General features: G+C 40.8%; 1 protein-coding gene across 2 annotated transcripts in view; it reads right to left on the reverse strand.

Moving 5' to 3' along the window:
- The window catches only part of CDC16 (cell division cycle 16), a 53,943-nt gene that overhangs the window by 13,297 nt on the left and 15,645 nt on the right, over window positions 1–25,001 (reverse strand). For both annotated transcript variants that reach the window (XM_077482697.1, XM_077482698.1), the window contains 10 exons: window positions 24,143–24,234; window positions 22,445–22,578; window positions 18,733–18,812; window positions 18,587–18,636; window positions 13,978–14,051; window positions 13,737–13,862; window positions 9,126–9,278; window positions 8,111–8,174; window positions 1,762–1,823; window positions 807–942 (listed from right to left, as the gene is read on the reverse strand). In XM_077482697.1, the coding sequence (XP_077338823.1) occupies window positions 807–942; window positions 1,762–1,823; window positions 8,111–8,174; window positions 9,126–9,278; window positions 13,737–13,862; window positions 13,978–14,051; window positions 18,587–18,636; window positions 18,733–18,812; window positions 22,445–22,578; window positions 24,143–24,234 (971 nt within the window). The remainder of the gene's footprint in view (window positions 1–806; window positions 943–1,761; window positions 1,824–8,110; window positions 8,175–9,125; window positions 9,279–13,736; window positions 13,863–13,977; window positions 14,052–18,586; window positions 18,637–18,732; window positions 18,813–22,444; window positions 22,579–24,142; window positions 24,235–25,001) is intronic.

Below are 25,001 nucleotides of genomic sequence, written 5' to 3' on the forward strand. Positions count from 1 at the left end.
CCATTTTGGAAAAAGGCTGTAACATAAAAAAATGTGGAAAAACTGAAGCGCCGTAAATATTATTATTATTCAGCATTTATATAGCGCCAACAGTTTGCGCAGCGCTTTACAATGAGGGCAGACAGTACACTTACAATACAAATCAATACAGGAGGGATCAGAGGGCCCTGCTCGTTAGAGCTTACAATCTAGAAGGGAGGATATAATTTCCGGATGCACTGTAAGTAAATTTTACAATACGTATAGTATAACGTAACAGTCCTGATGAAAGGTCATTGACCAAGCCATCTTTGAGTACTACAGAACCACTCCCTTTAAGTTATGGACAATGGTGGGGGGGGGGGGGGTTGTAGTTCTAGCTGGTTTCTGCAGTCCTGATCCATTAGGGTTAGTGAGCATTGTCACTCTAGGACAGCTGTGTTTCTGGCAGAATCACCAGGTGAAAACATGAAACACTTCTTTAAAAAAAAAAATTAAAATAAAAAACCAAATGCAGCTACCTTATCGAATAAGGTACAACAAATATATTTCGATTTCCATTGCTTAGATACACTTTAGGGAGTGAAGGCACATAGGATTCATGTCAAATGTCAATTTGTTGGTGACCCGTTTGAAAGGATTAGATGAGCCCCGTAGTATAACATCCTAACAAAAACAGACAAACTTTCCTTGTGTGAATATGCAATATAAATCATGATGATCTAACAACACAAAAACTTCCAATATGTATAGGGCTTTCCTACACTGACCTTAGTTGCCAACGCATCTGAGACAGGACATGTGCAATATACAAGTGGTAAACTTACTGTATGGAAATAATCAATTGCACTTTCAAAATTTCCCATTAGACTGTGTATATATCCAATAGCCGAATAGGTGGAGGCATTTTGTGGTATCAGAACTAGCGCTTGGCGATGATACTCTAAGGCATCTTCATATTTTCTGTAAATAAGGAAGCATAATGTATTAAAGGAAAACATAAAGGTTTTGTTTATGATGGTTAGCACTCAAACAAAAAAAATAAAAAATCCACAAAAAAACATTTGACAATTAAGGCCTTGTTCACACAGGGCAATCTGATCTGTGCCCCGAGCAGGGCAGTGTTTTACTGGCACAGGTGTTGCAATTTATATAACGTGGAGAAAATTCACTTTGCAAAACCCAATGAGGTGCAAGGAAAATAATAATAAACAGTATTTCTGCATGCACATGATTGAAGTAAGCAGAAATTCACCTCATTCATTAAGCTAAGGGAACGTTTGCCGGCAAAGTCCACGTTCTTGCAAAGTGAACAGCCTATTTGCCTTCAGACAAATCAATCCAAATGTGTTCTACCTGAATTTCCAACTAAATAAATGTTACACAATGTTAAGTGCTTAAGGTTTCATTAAGTGAGAACAAGTAAATCCCCAAAAATGTTGTTTAGGGTCATTTGGATTCTTAGTTCAGTTTGTCATGGTATACGTCTTAGTGAACAAGCCTCTGAGGAGGTGTGTCAGCCAAGACACTTCACAAATCTATCCATATTGAATTATAAGAGATTTTGGACACTTTTTTGCCTCTGAACGGTGTTTGTAAAGTAACTTGGAATGCTCTGGAACAAAGTGTTAGAAATAGGAATGTGATCCAAGATCCATTATGACCATTCCTCAACAGGAGAAGAGAACTTTCTTTACTCAGGAGCTGTCTGCTAAAGTTGCCAGTTTTCCCTAGTTCTTCTACATGCATTTTCTAAGAAGCACTATAAATTTATTAACTTACTTTAATTTTCTACGTACATGACCCAAGTTGTTTAACAAAGGTTCCCATTTATCCACAGTTACCTGCAATTAAAAAAAAAAAAAAAAATTAAACTTTTGAGAAGACCCACATCTGTGATATGTCTTATTTGTATAATGCATAAGGCTTCACTTCACAGTATTGTAGACTTTTTTTTGGTCTTTGTCTGGCTGAGTTGTGTGATTTCTAAAGAATGTCATTCTATATTTTGCCAATTGATTCATAATATATCATCATATGTCACACTGCTTTAAAAAGTACACAGAACCATACATGATGGGGTATTCACAGTAAATAGGGGTTTGCCCTATTTACTAACATTCAGTTTGCAAAGTTGAAGCGGAACTAAAACTTTCTCAAGCAACATGAACTATTTTTAATCCTTATATTCTGCTAGTTACTAGTAAATAGATAGGAAGGCATATTATAATTGCTTGTTTTATTCTTTCTTTTACATTTCTTAAATTTGCTTTGTGGTTTCTAGTCTAGGCCAAAATGTTTTCATACATCCTAGGAATCTTCGTGGGCAAATGTATTTTCCTTGCATGTGGAGGGAAGGAGGGGCTTTCTCAGCTAAGCACACCCTCCTGCCTGCATGTCTAAGCTAAGGGCAGATTAATTCCAAGTAAATGCTGCATGAATCACCTGCCCTTACCCAAGATGGGGGCAGTTAGAAATTCTCATTTGATTATTAACCACTTGCTGAGTGGTGGCTGTAGGCAAAGTGACATACCGGTACGTCGCTGCCTACTTCTCTGTTTAGGCTGCACACGTGTGTTCCCCCCACCAAGTTCCCTCTGTGACTGTACACAGCGAGATCCTGTCAGCAACTCCCTGCCAATGATTCACAGGCAGGACCTGCTGATCAACTGTGTGCAATAACAGCCCAGAGTGTTGGTAAAGTCTGCAAAGCAAGGATGAGAGAGATCTTCAGTAAAAAGCAGCACACTTTACATACATTACACATAGTAGGCACACTTTTAACCCCTTGATCACCCTAGATGTTAACCTCTTCCCTGCCAGTGTCATTAGTACAGTGAGAGTGAATAGTATCATCACTGTATTAATGTTTTGGGAAGTAACACACTGGTGTCTTTACTAACACTTCCTGGTATAAATGTTTTTTCTGAGAAGGATTTTATTTTTATTTTTTATGTGAAAATTATTCCTTTTGATTTATAACTATTATGGATTATGTTTTTGTAAACTCGGTTTCAGCTCCAAGCTGCCCGTTTTTATTATTGCATAAATAATATAAGGGTTAGGATTTTTTTTGCAAATCTCTCTAGATCACCTTTAAGGTATTCGCTTTTCTCATTAGCCATGTGGGAGCTTTTCATCGTGTGTGTGTTTTTTTTGAATTGAGCTTTCTGTAACTCAAAACGCAGCTTGGCTAATTTCAATTGTATTTAAAAGGTGGTGACGCAGCACGCTGCCCGTGCCCCAGGACAACGTCATTTGTATTGAAACTCGTAGGTCGGAGCGACGTCCTGATGTCACCACCACCCCTGTGTCCAAACGGAAGAGTTAATGTTTGCTTGTGTATGACAATAGATTTTAGGAGCTGCACTTTACATGTTGTGAGTACTATGAATTTTATCTATTAACCACTTCCCGCCCTATTACAAATTGACAGCGGCAAAGTGGTTTCATAATCCTGATCGGCCGTCATATGACGTCCTCAGGATTATGAGCCGCTGCGCGCCCCCGGGGGCGCGCATCGCGGCGATCGTTGTTGCGGGGTGTCAGTCTGACACCCTGCAACTACGATCTCGGTAAAGAGTCTCCGTCGGATGTGACGTGATCAGCCGTGTCCAATCACGGCTGATCACAGTGTAAATAGGAAGAGCCGGTGATCGGCTTTTCCTCACTCGTGTCTGTCAGACGCGAGTAGAGGAGAGCCGATCGGCTGCTCCTCTGACAGGGGGGGTCTGTGCTGATCGATTATCAGCACAGCCCCCCCGAGGATGCCCACACTGGACCACCAGGGATGCCCAGGATAAGGTATGCCACCCTAGACCACCAGGGATTCCAGTCAGTGCCACAATGGATGCCAATCAGTGCCCACAATGGGCATCACTGATTGGCATGCATTGTTTGGCACTGATTGGCATCCATTAGTACAGTATATTATAATACAATGCCGCCTATCAGTTCCCATCCGTGCCGCCTACCCATGCCCACCTGTGCCGCCTACCCATGCCCATCCATGCCAGCTATCAGTGCCAATTTGTGCCACCTATCAGTGCCCATCAGTGCCACCCATCAGTGCCGCCTATCAGTGCCCATCAGTGCCACATATCAGTGTCCATCAATGCCACCTCATCAGTGCCACTTCATTGGTGCCACCCCATTGGTGCCCATCAGTGCTGCCTTATTGCCCATCAGTGTATCCCCATCAGTGCCCATCAGTGAAGGAGAAAATTTACTTATTTACAAAGTTTTGAAACTGAAACAAAAAAAACTTTTTTTTTTCAAAATTTTCGGTATTTTTTTATTTGTAGCGCAAAAAATAAAAACCGCAGAGGTGATCAAATATCACCAAAAGAAAGCTCTATTTGTGGGAAAAAAAATGATAAAAATTTCATTTGGGTACAGTGTAGCATGACCGCGCAATTGTCATTCAAAGTGCGACAGCGCTGAAAGCTTAAAATTGGTCTGGGCAGGAAGGCGTTTAAGTGCCCGGTATTGAAGTGGTTAAACCTTCAAAGGATTTTACACTATGTGGAGCTTCTTGGTGCCACTTTCCATCTCTACCTGACGATTGACACTGGAAGTGTGAAACATCATTGAGATGTGGAAAAGGCCCCGGCTGGGTGTTAAGCCACAGGTCCTTCCGACCCCTATAACAAAAGCGGTCCATCAGAGCTGGTAAGGGTTCTCTACAGCTGGTGGTGGATACACAAGCGGTTTGGTGATGGATGATGGACAGTATTAAAGCGGGAGTCCACCGGGACTCCACGTTTTTTTTTTTTTTTTTTAAAAGCCAGCAGCTACAAATACTGCAGCTGCTGACTTTTAAATAGTGACACTTACCTGTCCAGCGCGCCCGCGATGTCGGCACCCGAAGCCGATCGCTCGCTCGTCTGGCGGGTCCTGCCGCCGCCATCTTGGGTATGGGAATCAGGAAATGGAGCCTTTCGGCTTCATTTCCCGGTTCCCTACTGCGCATGCGCGAGCCGCGCGGCGCAATCCGGACGGTCCCCGCTGCCTCTGGGAGCTGTGTGTTTCCCAGCAGGCAGCGGGGCACTTGCTGAAGGGGGCGGGCGCTTGCGGAAAGGGGCGTAACGTACGCTCCTTTCCGCAGAGAGCTAGCCCGGAAGTGGGTGCAGTTACCTGGATTATCCAGGTAACTGCACCCCCCTCCCCCCTGAAAGGTGCCGATTGTGGCGCCGGAGGGGGGGGGGGGGATTCCGATGAGCGGAGGTCCATTTTAGGGTGGACCTCCGCTTTAAGTTGCAGTGGTGTTTTCAATACATTCATTTATTGTGGACATTTCACGTTTTTGTTGCACTATTTTTAATTCACATATTTAATCACATTAATTCGTAATTTTTACAAATAATCGATTAGTTCAATTGTTTTTGGTTTATATTATTAACTAGAGCGATTCTCAAATTTTACCACTATTGCTTGTGTTTCTGTTACACTAAGAATTGCTGCTAATTTTTAATTTTTTGTATTAGAGGTTCATGTAGCATGGTTATACACCATTTTTTTCCCCATTGTATTAATGTCACTGGTGATGTTAGTGGCAGTTAGTCATTTCTCCCCAGCCTCCGTTAATATCAAATTGACCGCAGCACTATCGCAGTACCATGATAAGTTTCTGATTGTTACCATAAGTAGCATATAAAAAAATAAAAATGAATAATTCAAATACATACACATACATACATATATACACATATATATATATATATATATATATATATATATATATATATATATATATATATATATATATATATATATATATACACACACACACACACACACACACACACACACACACACACACACCCACACAGTGAAGGGAAAAAAACATTTGATCCCTTGCTTACTTTGTACATTTGCCTAGTCTATCATTTTAATGGTAGGTTTATTTTAAACAGTGAGAGACAGAATAACAAAAATATACAGAAAAATGCATTTCAAAAAAAGTTATAAGGTGATTTGCATTTTAATGAGTGAAATAAGTATTTGATCCCCTATCAACCAGCAATATTTCTGGCTCCCAAGTGTCTTCTAGATAGGTAACGAGCTGAGATTAGGAGCACTCTCTTAAAGGGATTGCGCCTAATCTCAGCTTGTTACCTGTATACAAGACACCTGTCCACAGAAGCAATCAGATTCCAATATCTTCACCATGACCAATAAGAAACAGCTGTCTGAGGATGTCAGAGACAAGATTGTAGACCTACACAAGGCTGGAGTGGGCTACAAAACCATCGCCAAGCAGCTGGGTGAGAGGGTGACAACAGTTGGTGTAATTATTCGCAAATGGAAGAAACACAAAATGACTGTCAATCTCCCTCGGTCTGGGGCTCCAGGCAAGATCTGACCTCGTGGAGTTTCAATGATCATGAGAATTTTGAGGAATCAGCCCAGAACTACACAGTAGAATCTTGTCAATGATCTCTCAAGGCAGCTGGTACCGTAGTCACCAAGAAAACAATTGGTAACACACTACGCCGTGAAGGACTGAAATCCTGCAGTGCCCACAAGGTCACCCTGCTCAAGAAAGCACATGTACAGGCCCGTCTGAAGTTTGCTAATAAACATCTGAATGATTCAGAGAACTGGGTGAAAGTGTTGTGGTCAGATGAGACCAAAATGGAACTCTTTGGCATCAACTCAACTTGCCATGTTTGGAGGAGGAATGAGGCCTATGAGCTAGAGCTGCACAATTCTGGATAAAATTGGGCTAACTTTACGGTTTCATTTTTTTTTTTACTTCATTGAAGTGTATTTTTTCCCAAAAAATAGCATTTGAAAGACTGCTGAGCAAATACAGAGTGACCTAAAATATTGCAATGACCGCCATTTTATTCTTTAGGGTCTCTACTAAAAAACAAATTTTATATATATATATATATATATATATATATATATATATATATATATATATATATATATATATATATATATATATATATATATATATATATATATATATATATATAATGTTTGGGGGTTCCAAGTAATTTTCTAGCAAAAAATACAAATTTTTTACTTTCAAGCAACAAGTGTCAACAAAAAGGCTTAGTCTGCCAGCTGCTATTTGTTTTTTCTATGGCTCTGTACTTGTTACGTGAATCATGGAAACGCTGGATTAAGATCTTGAGGGGGAGTTGAATGGAGAGCGTGATTTCTTAACGATTAATAGTGCAGCTCTACCATGACCCCAAGAACACCATCCCCACTGTCAAACATGGAGGTGGAAACATTATGCTTTGAGGTGTTTTTTTTCCTAAGGGGACAGGACAACTTCACCGCATCAAAACGATGGACGAGGTCATGTACCATTAAAATCTTAGGCGAGAACCTCCTTCCCTCAGCCAGGGCATTGAAAATGGGTCGTGGATGGGTATTCCACCATAACAATGACCCAAAACATTTGGCCAAGGCAACAAAGGAGGGGCTCAAGAAGAAGCGCATTAAGGTCCTGGAGAGGCCTAGCCAGTCTCCAGACCTTAAGCCAATAGAAAATATGTGGAGGGAGCTGAAGGTTCAAGCTACCAAATGTCAGCCTCGAAACCTTAATGACTTGGAGAGGATCTGCAAAGAGGTGCGGGACAAAATCCCTCCTGAGATGTGTGCAAAGCTGGTCGCCAACTACAAGAAAAGTCTGACCTCTAATTGCCAACAAGGGTTTTGCCACCAAGTCACGTTTTGTGAAGGGGTCAAATACTTATTTCACTTATTAAAATGCAAATCAATTTATAACTTTTTTGAAATGCGTTTTTCTGGATATTTTTGTTGTTATGCTGTCTCTTACTGTTAAAATAAACCTACCAGTAAAATTATAGACTGATCATGCCTTTGTCAGTGGGCAAACGTAAAAAATCAGCAGGGGATCAAATACTTTTTTCCCCTCACTGTATACACACACCCCGTAGTCACAAATGCAAAGAGTTATCAGGGTTAAGCAGGAGAGGCCCAAGAGAAGGAGGTATAAGAGCACCAATCTTGTATACAAAAAAAAAAAAAAAGGTTTTCTTTTATCAGGACTATGCAATTCTCACCCCAAGCCACATATACTAACACTTTGCCCGAGTATATAAGTCTCAACTCAGGGGAATATGACCACAAATCAATAAAGAATTACCTCATTTCCAATGGCTCGGATTTTCTCTAATGCTTCCAAGAACCATTTCTCAGCGGTTTTCCAGCTGTGAAATTAGTGACATATCGGTAAATCCGCATAACCCACAACATTTCATTAAAAGCTCACAGTTAATATCAATGTGTATTAGAGCTGCACGATTCTGGGCAAAATGAGAATCACAATTTTTATTTTGCTTAGAATAAAGATCACGATTCTGGTGGCATAACAACATCTTTCATATTATACAACAAAAAAACTGTACGGTTATATATATTTTTTTTTAATTCATTAAAGTGTATTTTCTTCCACAAAAATTGCAATTGAAAGACTGCTGCGCAAATACAGTATGACATAAAATATTGCAACAGCCACGATTTTATTGTCTAGGGTCTCTGTAATAAAAAATAAATAAATAAATAATTATATAATTATATATATATATATATATATATATATATATATATATATATATATATATATATATATATATATATATATAATTTTTCTTTTTAGTTTTTTTTGGGGGGTTTCTAAATAATTTTCTAGCAAAAAATCATGATTTTAGCTTGAAACCAACAAGTGTCAGAAAAAGCTTTAGCCTTTAAGTGGTTAAATTCTCTCATTTACACACCAAAGTTCATTCCTTTGATCTAAAGGACAAAAAGGTTTCAATGTTTATAGTTAGCTCAGCTGCTGAGGGATATTGTGATACTTGGCATACTGCCCTTTTTTTTTTTTCACAGCTGTCCGCTTCAGCAGTAAATTCTATGCATAGAAAGAATCGGGAAAATGCTTTGTCAAGATCGCGAGGGGGAAAAGATTGCAATTCTTAACGATTAATCGTGCAGCTCTAATGTGTATCCATTACACAAAATGGAAACCAGGTTCTTTATGTTATTCTGCCATCTCCTACAAATTTTCTGTTACTGTTGTGTCATTTGTTTATACTGAAAAATGTAATATAAAAAGTGTGTGCCAAGGTAGCAGTCATATAGTAAGAAAAAACACCACCTACTCTCCATTCTGAAATGCCACCACGCCCACTTCATGCATAACAAATGGATCTTCTGGTGCAATACTCAAAGCCTGACTGAAAAATCTTTCAGCCAACTTGGAATTATTGGTCAGGCCATATTCCAGTCCAATATACAGCATTGGTAAATGACACCTGCAAACAAACAATACAGCATTGATCAGCAGTCAAATAAGTAAACCATGTTTTATTTTGTCAGCCTCATTGCATTTTGCAGCTTTTCTTCAGATGTTGACAGATTAGTTACATGAAAAGCAAAGTGAAGTAGTAGCTCATCTTCCACTAATCTGTAGCTTGCTGGGTTGCTATTTATTGGTACACATTTTATATGCTTGAATTTGTCTGCCTTAAATTTCACCTGTGCCCACACAATGGGCATTAAACTATTTAAATAGTCTTAACAAGCAGTATCCTCACATGCAAAGATCCCATAGCTGGGTTACAGTCAGTTTCTAATAGCTTACCAACACCTGCTGCTTGTTTACAATAGATGGCAGACAGCCTGCAGAGATCTGCTTTTATAGAAAAACACAGCGCCTCATTTTCTCCACAATACTCAGATACAAACATGAATGAGCATTTGTTTGAAAGTGCTTTAAGGCCCCCTTTCCCACTGGGGCGGGGTCGGCGGTAAAGCTCTGATATTTTTAGCGGTGCTTTACCGTCGTATTTGTGGAGGTATTCGGCCACTAGCAGTGTGCTTTTAACCCCCGCTAGCGTGCAAAAAAAGGGTTAAAACGACCCGCAAAACGCTGCTGCAGCAGCGCTTTTCTAGCGATATAGCCAAGCTGCCCCACCGATTTAAATGGGCAGCAGTGGTGGAGGAGCAGTATACACACCGCTCCTTCACCGCTCCAAAGATGCCGCTAGCAGGACATTTTTTACCGTCCTGCCAGCAAACACTGCTCCAGTGTAAAAAGCTCCTCGGGCTTTCACATTGGAGTGAATGGAGCAGCTCTTTCAGGACACTTTGCAGGCGCCATTTTTAGTGCTGTAGCACCTGCAAAGCACCCCAGTGTGAAAGGGGTCTTACTGCTTGTTCAGAATATGTAAATACTTTAGTGTAATGACAATGAAAGGGTTAAAAGAAGCTCAATAGCAGCCATGAGCTTTTTTTTGTCACAGCGCTGTAATCTAGAAGTGCTCCCCAGAGTAGTATTTACCACTCCCTACCCGCCTCCACTGACCCCCCCCCCCCCCCCCTTCATTTTCCATCCATTCTTCAATATCTATGCAGAATGTGAACCTGGAAGTGCTCAGCTCTGGGTGCCTCCAGGTGCACAGCTATCAACAACCATAGTTACATAGTTAGTCTGGTTGAAAAAAAAAAAAAGACAAGTCCATTTAGTTCAACCAATAAAACAAAGCTGGATGTTGCAGGAAACTGTGCCAATATTGTAACTGCCCCACAACAGCATCATTACAACTACATGCAAAATTTGGGGAGCACATAGATACTGGTTTATGGGAGATGCGATTTTTTATGGCTTCAAACCTGCTCACATAATGGCAGAGTGGCAACACACAACTTTGAATATTCCAAATTATTTTATATGAGCTTGACTTTTATTATATTTTATTTAACTAGGGATATGTGAAGTGGTCAGTTTAGTTGAAAACAATGCTTATCAGATAATAGGTCAAAGTGTTCCCCTTACATATAATCATATGCAAAAAAAAAAAAATATCTGTGTTTGTCCAAACAGATGGCAAACAATAGGCTGAAAAAGCAAAAAAAGAGACAGCTGCTATGCTGCTTAAAGTGCTAAAGTCCCAAATCCAGTTACTATGTTACAAGCCTCAAAAAATAACACAAAACCTTTTACCCTTCAGGACTAAGCCAGATACTCCATCTGAGTCTCACATGATCCCCCCTCCCAAGCACTGCAGCTCACAGTGGGAGGGTTTCAGCAACAGAACTAGTGCTCAATCCAGAAAGCAGGGGACAGGACTAGGTGCTGCCAGATGTTGATCGACAAGCTACAGGCTTATGAATCAACAGACCAAATATCGGTACTGATACTAAGCATTTGCATGAGAACTCGTACAAATGCCCCGATACCTGAAACAGATACCTTTGCGGTGTGATTTGAGCTCATATAAAATGAATGCGCTAAAATCGCACTGCAAAGAATCACATGTGATTTGAATAGGAATACGAGATTCCTGTCCGAATCACATATGGTTTCCCGAACCGCTCAGGTGTGAGCCTAGGCTTGTTATGGTGACTTCAGCCTGGGGTCACATCAGGAGTGATGCAGGAAACTGCATGCATATCGAACAGGAATTGCACCACATTCCTGTTCAAACTGCATGCAATTGTTTTCAGTGCGATTTGAGCCCATTCATTTTGTATGGGCTAAAATCACACCACAAAAGGTATCAGTGCTCAGTATCAGTGAGTACTTGACTGAACGTATTTGCACTCTTACTCGCTGGTAAAAAATAAATAAATTAAAAAAAAAACAGTATCAGCGCATTTTCCCATCCTACTCTTGTGTAAGCAGGCACAACCTACATGAGTGGCAACTCTGCTATAAATTCAGGAGCAGGGCAGCATCCTCGCATTATCAAAGGAATCTACATTAGATGGACTTTACTGGCAGGATCAGCAGGTATTTGTGGGACTTTGCAGAGGGACTATGAGAAAACTAAGTTAAGATGCACCTATAATTAAGTGCTGCAGCACATTTTTTTAAAATGGAAGACCATTGTTCTACTTGGCCAAATGCACATATCTACTTTTCAGCTAAAAGGTATTAGAACTGACAAAATTAAGACTGAAAATTAGATCAATTCCCTGGAAACAAAGAGGTAAAAAAATAAATAAATAACGAAGCTGGAGATCAAGTCAAAGCCATTTGCTTAGGCTGCTTTCACACTGCAGCGGAAGCGGCGTCGGCAGTAAAGTGCCGCCATTTTTAGCGGCGCTTTACCGTCGTTTTAGCGGCGGTGTGCGGGCGCTAGCGGGGTGGTTTTAACCCCCGCTAGCGGGCGAAAAGGGGTTAAACCCGCCCGCAAAGCGCCGCTGCAGCGGCGCTTTGCCGGCGGTATTGCCGCGGTGTCCCATTGATTTCAATGGGTAGGAGCGGTTTAGGAGCGGTGAATACACCGCTCCTTCACCGCTGCAAAGATGTGGCTAGCAGGACTTTTTTCACCGTCCTGCCAGCGCATCGCTCCAGTGTGAAAGCCCTCCGGCTTTCACACTGGAGTTAAAGGGGCCGGTTTTTTCAGGCGTTACACAGGCGCTATTTTTAGCGCTGTAACGCCTGAATACCGCCCCAGTGTGAAAGCAGCCTTAATGTTTTCATCCTGCAGTAGAGGAGCTATAGGGTTACAAGAATTTATTTTCTGTTTTTCTTTTTCCATCGTGTTTTAGGCCTTGTTATTTATAAGAGTCTGCCAGTTGTTACAATCATAAAAATAGTACACATAACATTTTAAAGATTTTCTTTTAAGACAAAAGGGGAAGACTATTTCAAGCTTTACATGTTAAAGGCTCATGTGAGACTCATTTCCAATAAATAAGTTGCGCTAATTTCTAAAGTATGTGATTGAATGAATAAAAAGTAACAAATAAAGTCCATCCAATGTAGTGACATCAATGTGAAATGACGAACGATGCACCCAAGGAACGTGATAAGAGCGATGACTTCCACCACTAAACACACTGCTGCTTACCAACTTCCTATCATTTTCTATTACGGGAGATCACAAGCGCTTTTGGCTTAATACCCAGCCAGGGCCTTTGTTAAACACAGCAACAGTCATACGCTTGCATAGTGTAAAATCGTACGGAAATTTTTATATGTAAAAAAAATAAAATAAAAAATAAAAATAAAAAAAAATGTACTGAACTTACACTCAAGTCAATAAACAGAGCACAAAAAAAATCAATAAAAAAAAAATCAAGCCGGCCAGTTTGATTTTACCGTAAGAAATGACCATAAGATTTTACACTATGGAAGCTTTTTATTTCTTGTAAAAAAAGTGAGGCAACAAGTATTTTCTTCAGGAATCCAGCAACGGCCCCCCTACTTAATTTACAAAAAGAATGGTACTGGCATGCCTTGGCACTTAGGCTGGGTTCACACTGCTGCGGCTACGAGAACCGGATGTGATTCAAATCACATCCGATCTCTGTGCGATGTGAGTTCAGCCATACAGATAGTATGGCTGAATTCGCATCGCACCCGCCCCAAACTCGCACAGGACCCTTTTTTTGGTCCGCAGCAGAATCGGATCGCATGGGTGTACCATGCGATCCGATTCCTGTCCGAGTTTGCAGATCGCACTGCGATATGCAAACTGATCTGGGGGTGTCATTAACATTTCACTGACACTCCCAGCAGTTCGCATAGGGCAGTGTGAACTGCCGCCGGGAGGCATGCGATGCGGGAACCCGCTGCGGATTCGCGGCGTTCCCGCATCGCTGCAATGTGAACCCAGCCTTAGATGCACAAGCTAATAATGTGTCACTTTACTGGTCTGTGCACTGAATGTACTGCAGCAGTAATGAGCATTAGAAAAAGGCCACTGCATGTAACTCCACATGACATTTATTTGCAATCTGTTACCTAGTAATGATCATACCCTTTCATCAGCTGTGCTGCTGTGAAATAAGCAGCCATTGCTTGGTCGTGTTCACTTTCCACTGCAAATGAATGTCCATACGCAATCCAAGCCGGACCATAACTTCTCTCCAGTGTGGTGGCTTTGCTAAAATTCAAACAATAGCTTGATGAATTAGAACAGGTTTACATTAATATGCCAAAATATTGTTTTTATTTCATTTACATGCTCATACATCAGGCATAATGCATAAAGATCCTACCTGAGATACCTTCTGGCATGTTCATTTTTATGCCCCACCATGAGATAGTAACAACCTACTGCAAACCAGGACACCTGAGGCATGAAAGTAACAAAAACACAACAATTTAAGTAATAACATAATCTACAACAATCTTCTGTGCTTTGGATGTTCATTAAGGGCCCAGTCACACCAGAAACTGCACATCTACAGCCTGTATTTTCATGCATATTTGCATGCATTTTATGCAAGTGAACATGCATTTTTCCAGTCGCATTTGTTCTGTGCAGTCACTTCCATCTTTCTTTGGGCTTTTATGCGCACTGCGATGTATTGCGAAGCAGAAAAATGCAGCATTGCACTGTAATGGTGTAAACTATGATCATAAGATAACCTGAATTTTGGACTGTCTATGTAGTTGGAATTCCGGGAGAAAAAAAAAAGCATACAACTGCATTTGTTGTGAATGGGCCCCAATATATGAATCTTTTCAAATACATAAAGTAACTAAGAAAAACTAGAGTAACTCTCTAAAATACAGAACGTCTGACTTAGGAAAATATAGTTGCAGGGAACCCAAATTAATTTGAGGAATGGGCCCGTGGCAACAAGGGAGATGACGAGGCTAAATCCAATCAAGGAAAAAAAATGAAGGTGGACAGCAGTGTGACAAATAGAATTGAATTGGTTGAAGTTGAAGGGGAACTTAAAGTGGTGTTCCACACAAAAACAAAAAAAAAAAAAAAAAAGGATTAAAATTCCTAAATAAAAAAAAAAAAGTAAGTTTAAACTCACCTCTAAATGCCTGTTGCTAGGGGGTCCCTCTTAAGTCTCCCTCCTTCAGTGCCTGGGCTCCTGATGTCACTTCCCCTTGGCGCAGGAAGGGCTCATCTCCGCCCCCTTCCTCCTGTCAGTCATCTGGGACACGCGACAGGTCCCAGATGACTGTGCGGCTAATCACGGCGCGCGTGCCGCTCGTGCCACAGCCGGGTGCCCACAGTTAGAATGCCAGTGCCGCCGAGAGGAGGGGGGAATGAGTGGGGCTCCGTTCCCCCGCATCGCTGGATCCTGGGACAGGTAAGTGTCCGATTATTAAAAGTCAGCAGCTGCCGTATTTGTAGCTGCTGACTTTTACTTTTTTTTTTTTCAGGGGAAACTCCTCTTTAATTCCTTAAAGACCAGGCCTTTTTCTGACACTTCTCACACACATGTAAAATCAGTATTTTTTGCTAGAAAATTACTTTGAACCCCCAAACATTATATATTTTTTTAAAGCAGAGGCCCCAGAGAATAAAATGGTGGGTATTGCAATTTTTAATGTTGCATGGTACTTGAGCACTGGTTTTTGAAATGCAATTTTTGGGCAAAAAAATACACTTTAATTAATTTTAATGCAGAAAAACACAATAAAATACCCAATTGTTTGGTATGATATAAAAGATGATGGTATGCCAAGTAAATAGATACCAATCATGTCAAGCTTTAAAATTGCGCACACCTATGGAATGGTGACAAGCTATGTAAATTATATCATCCATATGCAACGCTTTAAAAGCCTTAACAGGTTACCACTTTAAAAGAGAATGAACAGCACTCTATCCTATATCCCAATATGTGCAATAAACCTATTTTCTACATGTAACCATTATCTTAAACAATAGTATGTGTGCCAATCAAGTGCTAGTGCAATCATGTAATTAACATCAAATTCATATAAAGTACACAAAAAAAAAAAAACAACATAAAAAACAAAATGTGAATCTTATAAAAAACAAAAAAAAAAAACATATATACATCAATGTAAATAGCATCAACTTAAAGTGCTAGTGCAGAAAATGACAGATAAATATGCATCTACTAAATGTGCTACAAATATTATCTAGTCAAATAGCCAGAAAAAACAAATTCCAAAAAATGTGCTAAACAGTCCCAACAACCACCAACCATTGTGTTTTAAGAAAAAAAGTGCTTCTGTTTTTCCACCATTTGTGAATTCAATATATGTTGTTTCCAAAGTGCTCCATCACCATCAGCTCTAAATGAACTCACCAATAGTATCTGCTGGTCAAACCAGATAATGTTTTTTAACACCCACTTCCTGGCTGCTGATTTCATCCAATAGTACCTTGACAATCTAAAATGCTCCAACCATCGATACTGGAGAGGTCTAGAAAAAGGAAGCTCCCATAGCGTAAAACTGTATTAAAAGACTATTTATAATCTATAAATCTCACGCTCACATTTGGCGGTGTCTCATCCTACACGCCAAAGGTCGGACACTCTCAAATGTGAGTGTGAGATTTACAGATTACATCAAAATGGTTGGTGGTTGTTGGGACTGTTTAGCACATTTTATGGACTTTGTTTTCTGAGTCATGTCTGGCTGTTTGGCTGGATAATATTTGTAGCACCCATGTATCTGTAGTTTTCTGCACTAGCACTTTAAGTTGATGCCATTTACATTAATATATACTTTTTTTACAAGATTCACTTTTTTTTGTGTGCACGTCTATTACATGATTGCACTAGCACTTTATTGGTACACGCATACGGTACTATTGTGTTTGAAGTAATGGTTACAAGTAGAAAATAGGATAAAAGGATTGTCACATAAGCTGTACATGGAGAATGAGACAGTCCAAATTGAGCTGACAAATGGGGAAAGAGGGGCGCAAATATCAACCGTCCTGCTATCATACTCTACTTACCCTTCTCCACTCTGGCCCCTTTCCCTTTCTTCCTCTTCCCTCCCCCCCTTTTTTTTTTTGGTTACCCCTTCTCTTTTACTTCTATTCTCCGATTTCTTAAGTTATCTTACCTCGGTATAAGAATTCCAGTTAAGGCCCATACACACGATCAGACTTTTTGACACCAAACATGCAAATTAGCTGTTTTGGAGCAACATCCGACCGTGTGTACGCTCCATCGGACAAACTTTTTTGGTTTTCATCTGACTTTTGTTGGCTGTGCGAACGGACAAACTTTCTGGCAACAAAAATCCGATGGAGCAAAGTCTGATCGTGTGTACAGAAAACCATAGGACTTTTGTACAAAGTACAAACAGGCATGCTCAGAACCAATGCAAAAGATCAGACAATACAGAAGTTGACCAAAGGTGGCGGTAAAGAGCAGAAAAACTACACGATTTGATGAAAGTTGGCTGAAAAAGTCTTGCTGGGTGTATGCAATACAAGTTCAGGGCCGACGCCCTTTGTACAAAAATCCAAGGGAAAGTTTGTACAAAGTCCTATCTTGTGTATGAGGCTTAATACTTATGAACCACGCATAGTGGGATTGACGGGAATCTGCATAGCGCTATAAATAAGCTTTCAATTTCGTTGCTCAACAAAAATGTTGCTTATATGAATCCCCAAAATTACTGTTCTATTATCTTTGTCATACTTTATGCCTTGCAAGCCCCTGATGGTCTGCAGTATATTTGCATGTCATGTATAATGTTTGCTTTGTAAGCATTTACCTCTTTATCTTAAAAAAAAAAATATATAATAAATAACAAAAAAAACTAAAAATGTTCCTCAAAGTCCTAAATGTTTAATTACATTTTTTGATTTTTTTTTGTTTTTCTGCAGCGCAGTTTTCCTTATTCATTTTTTCTACATATTAGATGTAGATTTACACAGAAGGTCTGGTGCTAGAATTATTTCTCTTGATCTGACGTTCGTGATGCGATTGCGGTTTACGTATACTGTGGAACCGACACGGGGGGTGCTTTCAAATTTTTAAAATGTTATCTTTTTTTTTTTTATGCTATACCTTTTCATGTATATTACAGGTATTTATATAGCACCATCAATTTACGCAGCACTTTTACATACCGTATATACTCGAGTATAGGTCGATCCGAATATAAGCCGAGGCCCCTAATTTACCACAAACAAAATGGGAAAACGTATTGACTCGTGTATAAGCCGAGGGTGAGACATGCCTGTCCATCCCTGTGTGTCCGTCCATCCCTGTGTGTCCGTCCATCCCTGTGTCCTGTGTCCTTCTGCAGCCTGTGTCGATCTGCATGTAAAAACATGCCAGGATCGCCGCACCTCTTCTTGTCTGTGACAGACGGCGGCCATTCCACTGTTCAAAAGCCGCGCCTCCGTCTGTGATAGGCGGAACACTCAATTTCCCAGCAGTCAGTGTTCCGCCTATCACGGACATCCTCTCATCCTCGTCCGTAGTACGAGGATGAGCGGATGTCCGTGATAGGTGGACCACTGACTGCTGGGAAATTGAGTGTTCCGCTTATCACAGACAGGGAGGCGCGGCTTTTGAATTGTGGAATGGCCGCCATCTGTCTGCTCGACACGCTGATCGGGTAGACAGACGGCGGTGACTCGAGTATAAGCCGAGGGGGGCACTTTCAGCCTCAAAAAAGGGGCTGAAAATCTCGGCTTATACTCGAGTATATACGGTATATATTATACATTCACATCAGTTCCTGCTCTCAAGGAGCTACCAAATTAAGGTGGCTTAATCACAGGAGGCAGGTCACTGTCAGAATTTTTTTCACCTTCATTAAGGTGAAAAAACACAAGGGTTTACAACCCCTTTAACTACAAGCTTATGTGCTTAGGGCAGCCCAATATACACAATGTAAAAGAGGAAAAATACTTACAGGATTATTTGGATATAAATCAACTAGTTTATGTGAGAGATAGAAGAGTTCTGTAAAAACAAAAAAGTATTTTTTGAATATAAAAGCTCAAAAAAATATAACTATGCAAATGTGATACCCATATAGAATGTCGGCAGAGAACTTACCATTTGCTTTGTTCAGCTCTACAAGAGTGCCTATATGTACAGGTAAACAATTTGCATGAAAGGGATCCTTTTCCATAACCCTGAAAATGCAGAAAAATGACTCGTGATAAGGATCATCTACAAAACATTTTCTTTTTCCAGTGCAACTACTCCTAGTTTCTGTCCGTGCTTCCTCATAAAATGTTGCTGATTTTACCTAAGCAGACAGATTTTATTTGTACAGTTCCACTTTTATTTTGGGAATCTCAACTTTGTCCTCTGAAAGTAGAACTAAAGGCATAACTTTTTATTTTAGTTTTGCATAAAGCAGTAGGGATTAGAACCACTGTCAGGTTTTTATTCTGGTCTGTGTTCCTATCGTGGAGACACTCTCACTCTAAAGCTGGCCATACATTATACAATTTTCTTATACTATTTGTTCTTTCTTTACAATCTCCTTTAGATTTACCTTTAACTGTGTACAGTAGTGCAAGGGCCTGCCTAACTGGATACAATTTGAAAGCGTTTACGTTTCACCTCATATTATCTGGTTTTTGGTATCTCCAAAGGAAAATTGCAAAAGAGAATTGTATAATGTATGGCCAGCCTTAATGTCCTGATCACCAATTTCACTGGGAATTTTGAGTTGCCAACACAACAGAAAAAGAAGGGCAATCTTCCAATATGATACTTGACTTGTGACAACTGTCTGAGAGGGGATGTCCCTCGCATTAGAAAGGTATTACTTCCTGCTGCATACAGGAGCAAAAGAGAAAGGAAATCTCCCCAACAGGTCACACCTCTATTCAAAATAAAAAAAGTTTTGGATTTAGATATATTTTAAACTTTAGGATGTGTCCACAAAGTCAGAGGCTGCCCATACACATTCAATTTCCCTGCAAGAAATATGGCATTATTCATCAGCAGATACCAGAGACCTTTTCCCCCTCATTCCAGTTATTGGCGTTAACCAAAAAAGGTCCAAAAATTTGTAAAGATGAAATTGTGACAAAATAATCCCAGCTGACCTCACTTCTACCCTCCACAACTCTGAAAAAAATTTCAGGCAGACGTGGAGGCCTTGGCCAGTGTTGCCAACCTCCAGCATTTTTTTTACAGACAAAACATGGAAAATTTACTGACAGAGCACATTTTTTACCAACAACCTGAAAAATGACAGTGCTCCTATTAATAACTAAGACAACCGATATTTAAACAGTATAAACACAATATGAAAACACTGACAATACCCATAACAACTACTTCCGAACGGACAGACTTGCCCACACATGAACAGACTAAGTTTGTTTGAAAGTCCATTCGTTTGAACGCTATGACCTAAAATGGGACTAAAAAAAAAAAAAAAAAAAAAAAAAAAAAAAAAAAAAGGAAGTTCAATAGCCAGTAGCTTCCCTTGCGTTGTATTTGGTCCGTCGGACCAGCAAACAGACAAACTGTTTTCCTGATAGGAATTGAGTCAGACAGATTTGAAACATGTTCTATTTAATGAAAAACGATCGGAATGGCCGACAGACTGATTCCGTCGGACCTAGTCTGCCAGAAACTCCAGTCGTGTGTACGCGGCATTAGGCCTAAAGAGGCCAGAGACTTTGCAACACAAGTAATTTTCCTGGTGTTCACTTAAAGTCAACACAACATGACATTATCAGATTTTGATATTTACAGACAGTTGATTTTTACAAACTGTCCATAAAATGACTGACAGTTGGCAACCCTGGTCTTGGTAATATTTCAATACCATTGATCCACATCTGCAAGTAATGTCCTGCATTTGGGGAAAATTAATTTAGTTCCGCTCTTGCTCTCTACTGCGTTTATATACCTATTACCTTAGTGTATATTGCCAGGGAGTGACACACTCAATCCTACCTATCTACTATCTCACTTGCATAATTTCTATCCCTTATCTTTACTAGAAAACTATACAACATTTTTCCCTATTCTCTATGCAAGCACAGTACGTGGTCATCCTTGGGTGGACTCAAGGATCAGTTTGAAAGCAGACCAGAGTAATCCGTGTAGAGAACAGATATGCCCATTGTGGTTTGATTTTAATTAAGAAAAACTGACCTCAATCTTCACTTCTTCCTTAGGATTTTTGCAAGTATCTGTCCCAGGCTGTTGCTGTCCCAGGTGGGTACCGTCGGCTGTTGCTGTCCCAGGAGGAGTGCATTTGGTACCACTCCGCCTGTGACAGGAGTCGGCGCTATCCCGGAAGCATCGGCTCGGCTTTCTACTGCAGCCGCATGCTTCCTCTGTCGCCAGCTTTATTCTTATCACTGAAGCTCTGTGATGGTTGGTTCGGGAACCTGCAATCTGGGTTTGCCCACCCACCATCCCAGAGCAAAGAGTTCTGAGCCACATTTGTCCCACGGGCCAGCAGCTGTGCACCCCGGATATACAGCAAAATATCTTATGACTGAATGACTCTAAGCCCTTGTACACACGGTCGGACATTCTGCCTACCAAATCCGTTGGATTTTGTCCGACGAATTGTGTCCGAAACTGTTGCATACACACGGTCGGACCAAGTTGTCGGAAAATCCGATCGTTCAGAACGTGATGACGTTATTTCGTTTCGACGGGACTACGTTCAGGCTAGTAGCCAATAGCTTTGGTGTAGGAATTTGATCTGAGCATGCGTGGCACTTTGTCCGATTGGAATTCTCTACACATGATCGGAGTATGTCCGATCGGACCAGTTTGTCGGAAAATATTTCCAACAAGTTGGAAAATTGGGTCCGACGGACATTCCGACGGAATCAGTCCGATGCATACCACACAAAGTCGGATTATCCGACAACACGGTCCGATAGGACACATTTCAACGGATTCTCCGACCGTGTGTACAAGGGCTAAGGCCTCTTTCACCCTGACAGACCGCTTGGTCCGCCTGACGGTTTTTCAGGCGGACCCGTGTGGATCATCTATAGCTCTCCATGGAGCAGGGGATGTCAGCAGACATGCGTCTGCCAACACCTGCCATAATCTGATCCGATCTGCTAAAAACAGATGGATAGGCATCCGTTCCCTATCCGCCTGGTGGATCAGATCGGGTGAGTCAGATGAAGACAGACAGTCTGTTTCCATCCGCCCACCGCATAGAGAACAGCAGGCCGTATCTGTGTATAGCAGAGCGGACACCGACCTGACATCCACCTACTCAGTGGGGATCAGCAGAGAGATTTCCCCCCCCCCCCCCCACTTAGCAGGCGGATCCACTTGATGGAGTCTGCTTCGTCTGACAGGGGCCCAGGACCTGTACTTTAAAGCAAGTGTCACATCAGCTTACTTATGGTTACTATTTTTTTAATGTTTTTTGTAACAGGCTCAGCCAAGAGCATGTATTTTTCTTAATTTTTGTCTATAAATCAGAAGCGCTAAATAAAGAATTACAAAAAAAAACTAAAAATCCCAACCATGATCGTGTACCAGTCAACTTCTGAGTAAACTGATTTTTTTTTTCTCAGTTCACAGGTGTGATTAATTGTATTTATACCAGTAACAAAGATGGCCCCTGCCCATGTAGAAACATTTCTGGATTTGGATACAAAAATATAAAGGGGCAAAGTATATTATATACATTTATTATTTCACCATATCCTATCAGTATAGACAGGTGAATAATCCCCTGTCTTCAAACTGAATTTAGCACAGCACAATTTTTTAGAAATACAACAAAAGACAAGAGCAGTGAAACACTTTTACTTACGCAGATGTGAGTTTATAACACATCTTGAAATCACAGTTGTAGTAATGTCTTTCTGCCAAGGAGACCACTACATCTAAGTTTTCCTGAAGCCCATCTACAGATTCTGGAATTACTGTTTCACTAGGTTTGTTGTACTGAAAAACACCACCATAGTTAGTTACTGCAGCAAAAAGGTAAAAACAATGAAACAAAAACATGGGTGTTTTTATGCAGTAAATAACCCTATGATGAAAATATTGTTATGGTATTCTAAAACCTCTTGACCCATTGTTTCACAAAAGAAGGTCCCCTCGCGTCCATTGAGACGTGCATGTTTCCTTGCTACTCCCCAACAGCCAATCATAAATTAGCAAAAGGAGTATGTAGATCAAAATAAATCTTGGAGAAGCCTTCTTTTTCAAAACAGAAGTAAATAAATATGTTCTATTTCCCCCGGCTATAAGTGCCAGGTTCACACAGAAGCTGACAAGCCGCCTGACAAGTCGTGCTCAATGCACTGCAATGGAACCGTTCTAATAGGAGTGACTCAAGTCGCTCCGACTTAGAAAAAGGTTCCTGTACTTCTTTGGGGCTACTTCAGAGCAGCTTGCATTGACTTCTATACAGAAGTCGTTTTGCAAACTGCGCTGTACGGGGCGGCTTCAGACTCACACGTGCACAGGGTTACCTCCTTAGAGCCTGGATCAGGGAGGAGGATAGGGCTGCCAAAGAGGAGGTATGTGACCACTCTGTGTAATATTGTTGCACAGAACAGAAGTATAACATCTTTAGCGAAAAAAAAAAAAAAAAAAAAAAAAAAAAAACACCACACACTTTTAGCCCTAGTTCACACCAGTGCAGATTTAAAATCACGCTACTGCAGCGTGATTTCAAAGCCACCCAATCAGTGCGATTTTGATGTGCCATTTCATTGCGGCTTGTGACTTCTTTTAATAGAAGTCAATGTAATCGCAAAAAAGTAACACAGCAACATTTTTCAAAGTCACTGAGGTTTGAGCAACAATTTGGTTCTATTGCTGTCAATGGGATGCGACTTGCCATGCAATTTTAAACGGTCAACTTGCATGACTAGTCACACTGGTGTGGACTAGGGCTTAATATCATTTTAAGTTATGTGGTGCTTCATATACTGCATACATGCACACAAAAAATAATCTCTTGCCTCAGTTTTCATTTTATAGGCTTTAAATGTGCTCATATATTAAAAGAAATCCACAATAATTTCAGACAGGGGCAGTTGGTATGTCGGTAGTAAAGCGCCGCTATTTTTAGCGGCACTTTACTGTCAATTTCGCGGCACTATTTGGCCGATAGCGGGTCACTTTTAACCCCCGCAAGCATCCGAGTAAGGGTTAAAACCACCCACAAATCGCTGCTACAGCAGCGTTTTGCCGGCGGTATAGCCGCGCTGCCCATTGATTTCAATACACACCGCTCCAAAGATGCTGCTAGCAGGACTTTTTTTAGCGTCCTGCCAGCGCACTGCTCCAGTGTGAAAGCCCTCGGGCTTTCACATTGGAGACACAGGAGCGGCTCTTTCAGGGGACATTGCAGGTGCGATTTTTAGCGCTGTAGTGCCTGCAAAGCACCCCAGTGTGAAAGGGGTCTATGTTTAGCTTACTTAGCAGGAGTAAATGTCAAAATACACAAAATGTACTAATTTTATAAGTATTTATACATGTCAGTCACTCTTTTTACCTTTTTCAGCTTGTTCTCAAAGAGGAAACGGAGGAGTTCTTGATCTTCTGGACATTTCTTACTAATTGGTAGGGAATCAAGAAGTTCTTTCTCTACAAAGTAAAAAATGTATTTCTGAAAGGTAGACCTTGAATCAAGGCATAACCACGGGCGGGTGTTACCACAAGTGAAATCAACATTTATATGGACTTCTGAATAATGGTCTTCATGAAAATCACTGGCCTAATGTGTCTGCAACCAGTACCACTCCTCACCCTATGCCAACAATTTAATTATACCTCAGTTAGGAATCAAGACTCTCGCTCTCTCTCTCTCCCCCCTCTCTCTTTTGCTCTCCCCCCTCTCTCGTAGAGCTGCACGATTCTGGATAAAATGAGAATCGCAATTATTTTGCTTAGAATAAAGATCGCGATTCTCTAACGATTGCTTTTGAAAGGCCGCTGAGCAAATACAGTGCGACATAACATATTGCAACGACCGTCATTTTATTCTCTAGGGTCTCTGCTAAAAATATATATAAATGCTTGCAATCCAAGGCACTCTCATATCAAAGCGAGTTTCCCTATAGAAGTCAATGGAAACTAAGATAATTTGTTCCACATTGACTTCTATTGTATGCAGTACTGCATGTAGCCAGAGGTGGGGGGGGGGGCAGAGACTACTCAGAGCTGCTCGGATGCACTTGAGAATGTAATATTTCCGAGCGCATCTGAGCAGCTCAGAGTGTCACCGGCACCCTCGCACCACTGGCCAAATACAGTACTGCACACCGCAGAGGCTTGAATCCTGCTCGTTTTGCGAGACAACACTCGCAAACTGAGTCAGGATTTTTTTTAAAGTACCGTATATACTCGAGTAT

Source organism: Lithobates pipiens, unplaced genomic scaffold, assembly GCF_037356315.1.
Source record: "Lithobates pipiens isolate NorthernLeopardFrog02 unplaced genomic scaffold, aLitPip1_a1.2 Scaffold_16, whole genome shotgun sequence".
In the NCBI taxonomy this organism is placed as follows: Eukaryota; Metazoa; Chordata; class Amphibia; order Anura; family Ranidae; genus Lithobates; species Lithobates pipiens.